The sequence below is a fragment of the Sinohyriopsis cumingii genome, chromosome 4, assembly GCF_028554795.1.
Source record: "Sinohyriopsis cumingii isolate HCF-2022 chromosome 4, ASM2855479v2, whole genome shotgun sequence".
NCBI classification, from domain to species: Eukaryota; Metazoa; Mollusca; class Bivalvia; order Unionida; family Unionidae; genus Sinohyriopsis; species Sinohyriopsis cumingii.
In genome coordinates, this window is record NC_142964.1 from 124,452,091 (window position 1) to 124,466,666 (window position 14,576).

Genomic DNA, 14,576 nt, shown 5'->3' on the forward strand with positions numbered 1-14,576 from the left:
CAATACACATGCAAACCCTGTATAATTTTCTGTATACACAAGCTTTTTGTGGTATAATTTTACTTGTATTTAATTAAATACATTTTGAAATTTTAATATCAAAATTTTAATAATTTAACACTTTATTACAGATATGAAAAGACATACATTTTTAAGAAAATAATTGATGTTTTTTATTTTATGCTAGTCCATTAATTAGTTGATTTTTCCTTAGAAATAATTTTAATAATCTGCTGGAGTGAAGTATGAATTTTTTTCACTTCTGTCAGTAGACATTGATAACATCATGACCAAGAAATTGTATTTGCCATTTTGTCACTTGCTTGGTGTTAAATATGGCCACCAATCATGTAAGAGTAACCTCCATCAAAATGCCACATGTTTTTTTTTTAACAGTATTTTGTTTTTGTGCTTTCTTGCCTTGAACTAGCAAACAGACTCATCTTACTACTGGTATTTTCCATGCAAATATACACAAACACAGCAGAAGCAACACAAATGGTACATATCTAACATTATCAGTGGGATACCATAGGATATCTGCTACTTCAGTATGTAATACAAATTGTCAACCAATACATTTGTAATATTGAAAATAAAAAGGAAACTTGCATGTTGCTAGTGACTAATGGACATAACAGGCAAAATGAACTTTACAACAATGAACTTGAGACAATTTGCAACTTTAAATAACCAACACTTATCTGTATGATGAGTTTTTTCTTTAAATAATGGTGATTGAAGTGTCCATGTTAATTCTCTCACAAAACAAATGCATACAGTAATTACAGTAATACAAAGATCTGATAACACATGGTTTAATAACACAGATCTGAAAACACATGGTTTAACACATTAACCCCTGGAGGTTTTTGTCATTTTTGCCTGAAAATCGAGTAGGAAACACATTGTGAAAGCTATTTCTGAATAGATCCAAAAACACCAAATCCCGTGATCTTTCAATAACATACTGCCTAGTTGTGTTAGAAACATCGTTTTTCATTGGCTATTTGACTCACGCATGAGCAGAAGGGTAAAAGATGGAGTTCTTTTTTTTTTTTTTTTGCTAAACGGAGCCATTATTTTTGTATGGAGACCACTCTTTATTCCAAATGCCCATCTTATCCTACTTTTTGCAAAGGCTCATCTGTCATTTTGCAGTTCATACCAGTTCGCCTTAGATCTGAGACCAAAAAGTCTAAAATCCGAACACAAAATCAGATTCCGACCACAGGCAAAATTTGGGTTAAAAAAAGTCGGGTCCAAAAAATGAGTTTTTTTAATCTGTATTTTGCAGTGCAACTAGATATTCCTGATTGTTTGGTATCATTGTAGAGCTACATCTGTCTACCTTTCTATAATACCACCCACTTTAGTGTATCATGCATGACTATAATGCTACAGAGCCTGGCAGAAGGCTATTACCTCCTGCCCCATTAAGTCGTTGCTAGGGGTTAATGTGTTAATAACACAGATCTGATAACACATGGTTTAATAACACTGATGAGTCTAAGCTGTTATCAACAGGATATTGAGGCTATAAACAAAATATACATAACAAATCTCAGTCACAAACATGGATGCACCAAGTTATTCATGCAGCCTAGTTGCATGGTCCAAGAATAGCATCTTAAGCTCACTGTTTTTGTTGTTGCTGTGGGGTCTAACGCCATTATTCAGCACAAGATAGGCTATACATGGCGGCCAGTATAAATGGTGGAGGAAGAACCCAGGAAAACCCTGGAAAGAACCACCAACCCACAAGAAGCTACTGGCAAGCTTTCTCACATTCCCACATTGGCTGAACCTGAGACTCAAACCCACGCAGACAGAGGTGAGATGGCAGTGATCCATAACAGTGATCAGTTTAGACCACTCAGTGGCCCCCTTAAGCTCATTACGTTTTGCATGGTCTGAGAACTGTCTACATGTACATCTTAAACTCACTGCATAGTGCTTGGACTGTGAATCGTATACATCTGCATCTTAAATTCACTGCATAGTGCTTGGACTAAGAATTGTATACATCTGCATCTTAAATTCACTGCATAGTGCTTGGACTGTGAATCGTATACATCTGCATCTTAAATTCACTGCATAGTGCTTGGACTAAGAATCGTATACATCTGCATCTTAAATTCACTGCATAGTACATGATCTGAGAACCATATGCATCTGCATTTTAAACTCAAAACATTGTGCATGATCTGGGAACCATATATATTTGCATCTTTTACTCACTTCTTTGTGCATGATCTGTGAACTGTATACATGTGCATCTTAAACTCACTGCATAGTGCATGGTCTGAATATATATCTGCTATCACCCTGTTTCAATGCCTTTCCATATTTTGCCAACATAAATATTTAGATTCATACAGAACCCATATGTGCAGACCTGCCAACCCTCCAGAGTCGCAATTATTGAAAAGCGGGATAAAAATTAGTGAATTTTGAACACAATTAGTGAAAAATTATGCCACGACACTTGCTCCATCCACTTTGATGGTCAGTACTGCATTATATGAAACTTCCAAAATAAAAAGAAAACATATTATTTACACTGATTACATGTACAAATTTATTTGCAGCCAAATTTACTGACATACACAAACTTCACACTATTTGTCATAGTATGATGCTGTGGCAGTCTTGAACTTCCTCAATCTGGCCATGGTAAATTTGTTTTCAACACAGTTCAGGCATCTTGCCTACTGGTTAACCTTGGTGATTAAATTGTTGCAAATTTTCAACACATAAGGAGGTACTAAAGTTTGTCTTATTTTTCCTCACAATAGGAAATACTCTTTCACTGTCACTGTTGCTCATCTCCAACTGAGAAAGGTGGGTTATATTCAACAAGAAAACTCACAAACAATGCTTTAGGACTTGAGTAGGTGGCATCAAGTACTTCAGAGCTGAAATCTGTTGTGGGTGCTCTTAATTTTCCCAATATCTATATGCTTTTTGCTAGCAGTGTGCTTTTTCACATCATTCTGCCACATGCCCACATATATATTATTATACAGTAAGTGTATGACAGGTAAATTGTAAACAACGTTACAAGCCCCTGTGTACATTCCAAATTCTAAAATTCGTGGCACACTATTGTGCTAAAAGCATATTGTCCATTGATGTTTCATGGCCGAATGCAAGGCCAATTTTTGGTGTACTCCAATCTATACTTCACTTTTTGTGGAATACATGTCTTTTCCCTTGAAGGTAAAAACATTTTAACTGTAGTGTAGCTTAATTACAAAAAGGTATTATTCCAGCAGATGAAAACTTGAACGATGAATGATTAATGACTAGTGGTGCTGGCGCATGCGCAGCAAATATGAACTCAAGCAAATTACGATATATGCTAATCTTTCAATATCTAAAAAATTCCCCCACTTTAAAAAGCTGTCTTCATTTAGTGTTTGTTTAAAAAAATTACAGTTGCTATTATATGTACATGCACCATTTTTTTTAAAAAAAATCAGTTGGGCTCTGGTTTTGTTCACAAGCATTTGTAAAACTTGTTCTAAATATAGATTATATACTTTACAATACTTGCTACCGGGTGAACTCTAACAACTGACATCTACTAACATCGCGACTAGCAAATACAGGACCGTTATTGGCATCAGTGACCACTGCTGCTATTTTGTGCCATCAGATCTGTGTATGAACTTGCTTTCAAGTTGGATCCAACTACAAACAACACGGACCCTAATCTACTGTCATATAATGCACCAGCAGATCAGGGTATTTGTTTTATGTTCTACTGATTATTCCAAACTGCACTGCACTGACCCAGGTCTGCTGGCACATTATGCAACAGCAAATCAGTGTCTATGTTGTTTGCAGTCCAATATGACTTTTACTTGAGTACATATTGTACCTGTAGTAACCTATTCTGATTAAGAATCATTATTTAACATATTTGGAAACAAAAATACTGAGGATGTAGTTTTCAAATGCCACTTCTTGAGGTGGCATATACTTACATAAGAAAATTTGAACCCTAGAGAATTTGTAGACATCCTATATAATGCAACATTTCAAATAGAATGAATAATATTAAAATGATACTTGTAAGAAGGGATGGGCAAAAGGGAAACTTTGCCGGGTACTCGGCTGGGTTTATTTCAATTGAGTCAGTTTTCTGAACTCCCATGTAGTCCGCTTTTCCCACCTTCCTCAACCCCATTTCTGTCAATCATAAATCTTTTTTGTTTTTACATTTTAATTTATATTTTATTGCTGTCCAGGAAAGGGGGACCAGACCCAGCAAGATCAAATTTTTATCTTCAAACATGACCAAGCATTATTTGGGGTATTGCAAAACCCAGCCCAGTTTGGGTGGATGGGCTGGGTATTGCAAAACCCAGCCTGGTGTTTGGGTGGACAGGCTGGGTATTGCAAAAGCTGGCCCTATTTGGGTGAACCAGCTGGGTACCCATCTGTCCTACTTTAAAGTGAATTAATATTTTTGAGAAAAGCTAAACTTATGTACAAACTTTTAAACAATATGAACCAATTATATCTCAAGGAACTATTACATGATAGAAAACAATAAAACACTCCCCAATTTTAAAAAAAAATATCAACAAACAGAAACAATTAAAGTGTTAAAATTTTGCAGGTTTACCATATCCATATTTATATCCTGCTGAAAACGATATACATCTAATGTAAAGATCAGCATCTAATGAGATTAAGAAAATAAAGTCATTATCATTAATCCAGTACTGATTTCTGTGTGTCTAAATGAATTAGTGAATTTTTCTTTAAATGTCATGAAAATTATCAAAATGTATATTAGCTGTTGTAGAACATTATGTGTAAATTAAAAAATTTTTTAGCGAACTTAATTAACACCGTATGAATTCCCAAAATTTAGTTAAAATTAATGAAGAGTTAGAGTCTTCAAAATTACCAAATACATTGCCACCATTGACTAGGCTTGATTAGCGGTTATACATGGCAGCATTTTATAACAGCCGACAATCACTAATGAATAACCACAAGTCATTTCAAGTAAAAAGAGACACATGTGAGCCTAAGATAAAACTAGCTGACTTCTGTCCAAAGGCGATTAACCAAAATCTGTTTCAGCAGTATGCTGTGGCTGTGACCTGGACATAGCTAATTTCATCAACAGAGAGCACATGTCAAAGTGGAGGTAATGTGATACATCAAAACAATTACTGACACGTGCTATATTCTTGATGAATCTTTCTCCAAGTTGCTATGACAGCGACAGGTTTCTGTTAAGAATTATGTATCTTACCATTATTTTACAAACAGTATGTGCTTTTCATTTTAATACTTTCAAATTCTTGTACAAAAACATTGGACAAGGGTTTTTTGTTGATATCATGTATCGGACCTCTGATGTCATGGACAAGTTGCAGGATTTGTGTAGTCATGTGACTAGCAATATAAAAAGCAACTACCAGGTCAAAAAATTTCATCAATGCTGTAGTTTTGTCTCGTCTGTCAGTGGACTAAAAATAGGACAATTATGATACTTACAATTTCTCAAAATATAAATCATCTTCCTATTGACTTCATGAAGGCATGACTTGATGTAACACTGTTTAAGTTTACTAGGCCCACTGGTAGGTGGCTACATGGCAGCAAATTCCAACTTTTCATTAGGCAATTGATTCTGACCCAACACTCCAACATAAATGTCAAAATATCAAAAATGGGATGAGAAGAGTCAGAGAATACTCAGTTTAACCATTTCCCAACAATACCAATGACTTGGCTATGATTGCTTTACGTTAACATGCAAGTGAAAACATGCTGATTGGAATACTTCTCATAAAAATAAAGTTTTTCAGCTGGTCAAGTATGTCATAGATTTTTTTACACATTTAGCAATGTTTGGTGGTAACGTTCATCCCAAAGGCAAGTTGTGGCCAAGGTTTCTATTTACTAATGTTTAAAACTATGTTTCCTTTATTGACTACAAATAAAAACCTTTATTACAAATAAAGATGTGAATGTGAAGAAATTTATTTCCAGATATGTGAAATAATGCGAAGCAATCAAATTGGACTATTCCTAGTTGGTTATTAATCCCAGATGACCGGGTCTCTTAGTAAGGCACATGTGATAACACTATTGTTTCACAAAAAATGGATGACAAGAACCCCATATCTTCAATGGAAATAAATGCAAGTGTAAAAAAGGTCAAATGCAAAAATGAACTGGATACAAATAAAGAAAATTATAAATCAGACACTTAAATCAAAGAAATATTTGACTGCCCAGAAGTGTTTTACTGCACAAGTCCTAGAAAACATGCACATAATATTCTGAATAACATAAGTAACAAAGGCATCCAATTAAGACTGTTAATTTTGTTCCAGACCTACAACTGCTAACTGATGGTGGGAATTCAGTGTTGACTGTGGATTAGCAGCAAGAAAGCAACATTATGGTAACAGGTAATTAATTACAGATATTAAAATGTACCCTTGTCTTTAAATAACAGGAAATTTTAAACCTTCTCCCTCTAGCATCACAATTTTTTAAAATTTTTCTATTTCTTTCTTTTTAAAATAATTACCCTCAGTCTTCTGAATCAGTTGAAAATTTCAATACAGACTATTATAATTCATGCAATTATCTCCTGGGTATTATAAATAGAGAATTTGATTTGATGACCATCTGATGACCAGAAATGCAAAATCCAAGGACATTGAGAAATTGGATATATTGCAATTGCATCATCTTTAATTTAATAAATGTTAACTAAATGCCTTTTCTGAGGAGACAGAGGCAACTGACCCAGGAAGGCCTGGATGAGTATCGAGCTGCTTTTGGATTATGGGTCTGATGCACTACCAACTGAACTCTGTGGTTCTCAAAGAGCATCACATAAATGGTTGGCTGAGGATGGACTTAACAATCAAATGTTAAAACTGAGAACTTCCAAGATCTTTTCCAACTTTCTGAAAGAACCATATCCATAACTAACACAATTCTAAAAATAAAACTTACAGTATTGTAGAGTTCTTCAAGCCTTGGAATGGTCAGAAATGTCTGCATGTGAACTCCATTCTCTAGCAGCAACTTCACAAAGTCCACACGATCATTTATCAGGGCATCCATCATTGCCTGTTCCAAAGAGCCTTCCTGAAATACAAGATATCTTCCACTGATTAATCCAATCAATTTAATTAAAACAAAAATGTTTTTAAAATATTCAACATCAGCTTTCTTTAAATTTAAAAATGAGCACACAGAATGACATCTGTCATACACTGGCTATTCCAAAACTTTATCAGATCTTAACAAACTCAACATTCCATGAAATTAAACAATTATAAAACCATTCTACACCAATACACTGTCTTTACAGATTACATTTTCTGGGACAAAAGAAGCTTATGATAGATTTCAATGTAATATCTCATCTGCTATACAAGTCAAATTTCATGTCCCAGTCCAGTGAATACTGATGATGACCTTGGTAACCTAATGTGCAAAGTTTATTATGAAACTGGAAAACTTATGGGGAAAATAAACACACTACAGTATACACTTAATTATAAGTCTAGTACAGCTGCAAATTGCACAGACTCAGACCCTCCAAAACATAATGTGCCTGCAGATCTGTAGCTATGCAGTTTGTTAGGAGTAATCAGTAAAACAAACAAAAAAACCTCCATAAAATCAGACTGCATGGGGCTGGTGTTAATGAATTCATTACAACAAATGACACTGGTTGTAACCAGACATAAAATGGTTAATGAATTCATTACAACAAATGACACTGGCTGTAACCAGACATAAAATGGTTAATGAATTCATTACAACAAATGACACTGGTTGTAACCAGACATAAAATGGTTAATGAATTCATTACAACAAATGACACTGGTTGTAACCAGACATAAAATGGTTAATGAATTCATTACAACAAATGACACTGGTTGTAACCAGACATAAAATGGTTAATGAATTCATTACAACAAATGACACTGGTTGTAACCAGACATAAAATGGTTAATGAATTCATTACAACAAATGACACTGGTTGTAACCAGACATAGAATGGTTAAGATGACTGTCTGAACTTACCCAACATAAAAATCAATTACAATGTTTTCAAAGAATAACCTAATACCAGTCATACCCACAAGGTCTAGCAGAAACAACCCTGACTGATGAGAAAAAAATGGTGCAGGTTTGTACAAGAATTCTGAATGCATTATTTTCTTTCACCTACACTGAAAATGTGAACTTCAATCAAAATCAGAATTAATTCACCTCACCAAAATAAGTAAACTTTCTTTTATCTTTGAGATCTGAATCATAATTTTTCATTTCACAAGTTATTGTCTCAGAAAATTGGAAAAAATCTTGCATGCCTGCCATTTTAAAAACAGATTTCAATTACTTACAGGCCACTCTTGGCCATAGACAAAGATATGGCTCCGAGCGATGTCCACTCTATCCCAGGTCAGTGCCAAGCTCAATTGGTCAGGGGCACTAGCATTTGTTCCTGTTGAGTAAAAGAAGAATATAATACAACAGGCTTAAAGAATCTGCAGTTATTCACAAAACATATTTCCTCCCTTTTTTATGATCTTCCATATTTTGGTAACAAAAAAATAATTTTTAAACATATAAGATAGGTGCAGCATGAAAATCTGTCATGGCCTTGACCTTGAACCTGATAAGTAACTATGGATAGAACATCATTTGTAAGAAACTGAAAGCTCTTAATGCCAAAATGCTCTTCGTCAAATTGGTCAAAAGTGGTTCAGAAGTATTTCAGAAGTTTATAATAGCAGCTATTGATGGACTCAGGGCCATACCAAAAGATCAGTTGGCCATACTGACAGCTATTGATGGACTCAGGGCCATACCAAAAGATCAGTTGGCCATACTGGCAGCTACTGATCGACTCAGGGCCAAAAGATAACCTAAGTTGGCCATACTGACAGCAATTGATCGACTTGGAGCCATACCATAAGCTCATCTTGCCATACTGACAGTAACGGATGGAATTGGGGCCATACCATAAGCTCATCTGGCCATACTGACAGTAACGGATGGAATTGGGGCCATACCATAAGCTCATCTGGCCATACTGACAGTAACGGATGGAATTGGGGCCATACCATAAGCTCATCTGGCCATACTGACAGTAACTGATGGACTTGGGGCCATACCATAAGCTCATCTGGCCATACTGACAGTAACGGATGGAATTGGGGCCATACCATAAGCTCATCTGGCCATACTGACAGTAACTGATGGACTTGGGGCCATACCATAAGCTCATCTGGCCATACTGACAGTAACGGATGGACTTGGGGCCATACCATAAGCTCATCTGGCCATACTGACAGTAACGGATGGAATTGGGGCCATACCATAAGCTCATCTGGCCATACTGACAGTAACTGATGGACTTGGGGCCATACCATAAGCTCATCTGGCCATACTGACAGTAACGGATGGACTTGGGGCCATACCATAAGCTCATCTGGCCATACTGACAGTAACGGATGGAATTGGGGCCATACCATAAGCTCATCTGGCCATACTGACAGTAACTGATGGACTTGGGACCATACCATAAGCTCATCTGGCCATACTGACAGTAACTGATGGACTTGGGGCCATACCATAAGCTCATCTTGCCATACTGACAGTAACTGATGGACTTGGGGCCATACCATAAGCTCATCTTGCCATACTGACAGTAACTGATGGACTTGGGGCCATACCATAAGCTCATCTGGCCATACTGACAGTAACGGATGGACTTGGGGCCATACCATAAGCTCATCTGGCCATACTGACAGCAATTGATCGACTTGGAGCCATACCATAAGCTCATCTTGCCATACTGACAGTAACGGATGGAATTGGGGCCATACCATAAGCTCATCTGGCCATACTGACAGTAACTGATGGACTTGGGGCCATACCATAAGCTCATCTGGCCATACTGACAGTAACGGATGGAATTGGGGCCATACCATAAGCTCATCTGGCCATACTGACAGTAACTGATGGACTTGGGGCCATACCATAAGCTCATCTGGCCATACTGACAGTAACTGATGGACTTGGGGCCATACCATAAGCTCATCTTGCCATACTGACAGTAACTGATGGACTTGGGGCCATACCATAAGCTCATCTGGCCATACTGACAGTAACTGATGGACTTGGGGCCATACCATAAGCTCATCTGGCCATACTGACAGTAACGGATGGACTTGGGGCCATACCATAAGCTCATCTGGCCATACTGACAGTAACTGATGGACTTGGGGCCATACCATAAGCTCATCTGGCCATACTGACAGTAACTGATGGACTTGGGGCCATACCATAAGCTCATCTTGCCATACTGACAGCAGCTGATGGACTCAGGGCCATACTAAGCTCAGTTTAGTAACCATAGAGCAACCTACTTTAAACTGTTAGTGGCCATTTCAAATTTCAGGCTGCTAAAGGCTAACAATTTTGTTGTCATAGACACTGAGAACAGAAATCAATTGACTGGGGAATTAATGGTTAAAGGAGAAAAAAATGTGTGGTTGTAGTGAAGACAAATTGTAAAGTAATTATAAGAAACCTAAGGTCATTTTTGCCTGACATAACTGTCATAGTCACTGTCTACTTCAAATTGTCTTTTTTTGAGTACTCTAAGCCATATTTCTACATACTGTTTGGCCTCAAGTTCACTTATAAAGGGAAATTACTTTTACTTTCTTTATAATAATAATAATAATAATAATAATAATAATAATAATAATAATAATAATAAAAGTCACATGATCAACATTAGTTGCTGATGAAAGCAGTGTGATAATGCTGAAAATTTGAACTCTTCAGATATCTATGCTCTGAGCACAGGAAATTATTCACGATCCTGAACTATCCAGGGCAAGGAAGCAACCTTTCAGTTGTATACTGACAAATTATTTTTATTCAGCAATCACTTTAACTAGTCTACATTGCTAACTTCCATTGAATGATCATTAATTCCACAAAATCTGCAGAGAGCCTGTTTAAGTGCTCAATCCAAGTGCTGTGTCACCCTTAATATATTTTTTTAAGATCAGATTTGTAAATATTCTTTTTTATCAGATTTATTGATTTGTCCATTTTCTGATCTAACATGTTTAGAAGTTTAAAAAAGCCCATGTGCTCTAACAATGTTCAGTCATATAAAGTCCACAGGTCACATGATAAAAGCCTGTTTCGCTGAACATCTGGCACCATTTTCTTTAAAAAGTACAGTCTGGTCCATTAACTACATTATCAATATAATGAATCTGTGAGGCTACATGTCATATTACAGAAATGTGTTATACTGTTGCTACAGATAGAAAATAAGGAAAGTACAAGTATATCTAAGATGGACAAAATTTACTCTTAAGCTATAATAGCAGTCTTCCATTTTAGAATATTTTGAAATTCATATGATGAGTGGGGATTAGAGAGATGATAATAAAAATGACATATTTTTTTAACTGCTTTATTATTTAATTGACCTGAAAAGCGTAATCCATATAAAGTCAAGTGTTAGACATAATTGGGAGGTAAAAAGCATAATGATTATGTCAAAAGAGTAATGGTCAGTATGTTGGGACTAAGTTTTCCACATCTGTTTGTATGTCTGTATTTTTTCTGGATATGTTCTATCAATCAAGTTTGAATGCATGGGTTGCATGTTAGAATGATGGCTGATCCAGTGTCTGAATACAACCAAGTGCTGCTTCCCCCCCACAATCATTTGTTTTCATTTTTATAATTTTGATTAACTTTGTATTATTCCCTAAACTGCTGTGGAACTATCATTATAAAGTCATAATAGTTCACAAACAATTACATAAATAACTATGTGACTGATTTCATTTCAGGATGTCATTCTAAAAATATTTCAATTTCCAAGATGTTGTGGCTGTATCACTGAGACACACTATTAAAATGAGATACACATCAATAAGCACTGAGTAACATGTTTCTTAACTCATTCGGCCCCAGAGGTTTTTGTCATTTTTGCCTGAAATGTGCGTAGGAACGAGATTTGGGGTGCTATTTCTGAACACATCGTAATACAGCGGTTTTCAACAGATTATCCATGAGAATAATGCCTAGTTGTATTAGAAACATCAATTTCCATTGGTTATTTTGCTTGCGCATGAGCAGAAGGGTAAAAGTTGTTCTTTTTTTTTTTTTTTTTGCTTAATAGCATCATTTTCGTATGGAGACCGCAATTTATTCCAAATGCCCACCTTATCCTAGTTTTTGCAAAGGTTCACCTGTCTGTGTTCAGTTAAGACCGGTATGCCTTAGATCTGAGGCCAAAAGGTCTAAAATCCTGACACAAAATCGCATTCCGATCTCGAGCGAATTTTGGGTGAAAAAAAACCGGGTCCAAAAAATGAGCTTTTTCTCTCTGTATTTTGTAGTGCAACTAGAACTTCCAGATTATTTGATACCATTTTAGAGCTATATCTGTCTGCTTTTTTTTAATACCACCCACGTTGGTCTATCTTAAATGGCCTCGATGCTGCAGGGCTTTGAAGTAGGGTACAGCCTCATCACGCCTACAGACGGGATCGGGGCTGAATCGGTTAAAGGACACTTCAGAAGTTTGACTTAGACTTCACAGAAAAATCTCATTTCATTTTTTAAGTCTGACCAGCAGGAAAACTATGATATTTTCAGATATCATAAAATCTAATTTCATTTGCTAAGTTTGACCTGAACGAAAAACTATTTTACAGTCATCAGAAAAATATAATTTCATTTGTTAAGGTGGACAGGAGATCAAAAATACCGTATATACAGTGACCCCATGGTATTTTTGCTGCATTTCATAACAGTAGTGTGTAGAACAAGCCAGATTAATGAGACTATACATACCTTTTAGAAGTGCAGTAAGTATAGCGAGGTCAATATCCTGAGCCCCTTCACCCATTCTGAACACTGTAATCTGAAAGGAAGAAACATAAGGATTCCACAAAATGCTTTTAACAACTCATTTCCTTCCTTCCAAACTTCAGTGAGACTGGAATTTTTTAAAAATTTATGAAAAACTGCAGCATTGGAGCTTTAAATTATTCACTGGAATTACAAAGAGCTTACTGGTCTAAATAACTATTTTGGAATTATTGTGAAATCATGCAGGTACATTCTGGATTATATCACACATCAGCATATTAAATATTGAAATTCATTTGGAATATTCTATACTTTTGGACCTCTGATAAAACTTTTAGAATCATGTGGGATTTAATTCACAATACTGCAAGTTCCTTTTAAATTTCACTTTGTTTTCTAGAGAAATAAATTATCTGTTGCATTTTTGTCAACTTATTGGTTTTGCTTTTTCTGTTACTTTGTTAAGACCATTGAGGCATTACCCAACAAATTCATGGGATTCACCACTTGAACCTCCTCTGCTATTTCTACAAGTCAAATATATGCTTTGGATGAATGTCATTAGAGTAATTTACAAAAAAATCATACATTCTGTTGGCCAGAAATTTCTGTTAAAAAGAAACTGCAACCTTTCTGGACCAACTTGGCTATTTCTTTGGGCTGATTGAGAAGCTGCAGACAAGAAAAGAATTGGAAACATTTGCAACTTCTCCATCAATCCTAGTTTTGTAAATAACCATGGTGGTCCTAATAGTAGCTAATGGTGGCTACCATCCATTCAAGGCATGACCTGTAGGAGTGACCTCAAATTTGTAAATGTGAATTGAAATGTAATGGTCTCACTCATAGTTATATAGATGCTTAAACTGAGTACAGTATAACATTCTCAAGTGCTTCAGTGACAGAGGTGAAAAGCCCAATAAATAATGAGGTGGAAGCATATATTCCAAGTTTGTCTAAAATTGGATCACAAGCGAGGCAACAAGCTAATCTGATGCAAGATTACATCATTATTATGCATTTATCTAAAAAGCAAAAGCATGCTGATATAGCCAGTATTTCAAATTAGATGAAAATTAGATCAGAAATGAGATTTCCAGAGTGGTGAAAAGTCTAGCCAATCAATCTGATGCAAAATCAACTCACTAATACGAGATAATCAGACTCATTATCAAACTTATACAAGATACTGACGATATATGCATCTATTTCAAATATGATACAGATCAGTTCAGAAATGTGGCTGCAAGAGTGCTAATAATGTCAATCGACCAGATGTAAATTAATCTCATTAACATACACGGAATTGCTCATTATTAATCCCATCCAAAACCTTGAGGATATAAGTTTACATTTCAAGTTTGATCAAATCAAAACTAGATCTAAAATATAGCTTCCAGTAGGGTAACCAGTTCAGCTAATTAGATCCAAGATGACCTCATTTATATCTATGAATCATTCTGACTTCAATCTCATCCAAAATCTTAATGATATAAGCATACTCAAGTTTTATCAAAATCAAATCAGAAATGACTTCAGGAGTGGTAACAAGATCAGTCAATCATACACAAGATAATTTCATTATTATGCATGGATCTTGTTCATCATCAAACCCATCCAAAAATCCTGCTGGTATAAACTTACATTTAAAGTTA

General features: G+C 35.7%; 1 protein-coding gene across 1 annotated transcript in view; it reads right to left on the reverse strand.

Moving 5' to 3' along the window:
• Positions 1-14,576, reverse strand: part of LOC149802038 (transient receptor potential cation channel subfamily M member 3-like) — a 228,530-nt gene that overhangs the window by 20,872 nt on the left and 193,082 nt on the right. Inside the window, exons 10-12 of the mRNA XM_089956442.1 lie at positions 12,904-12,973; positions 8,409-8,509; positions 7,003-7,137 (exon numbers count right to left, since the gene is read on the reverse strand). Coding sequence (XP_089812568.1) covers positions 7,003-7,137; positions 8,409-8,509; positions 12,904-12,973 — 306 coding nt within the window. The remainder of the gene's footprint in view (positions 1-7,002; positions 7,138-8,408; positions 8,510-12,903; positions 12,974-14,576) is intronic.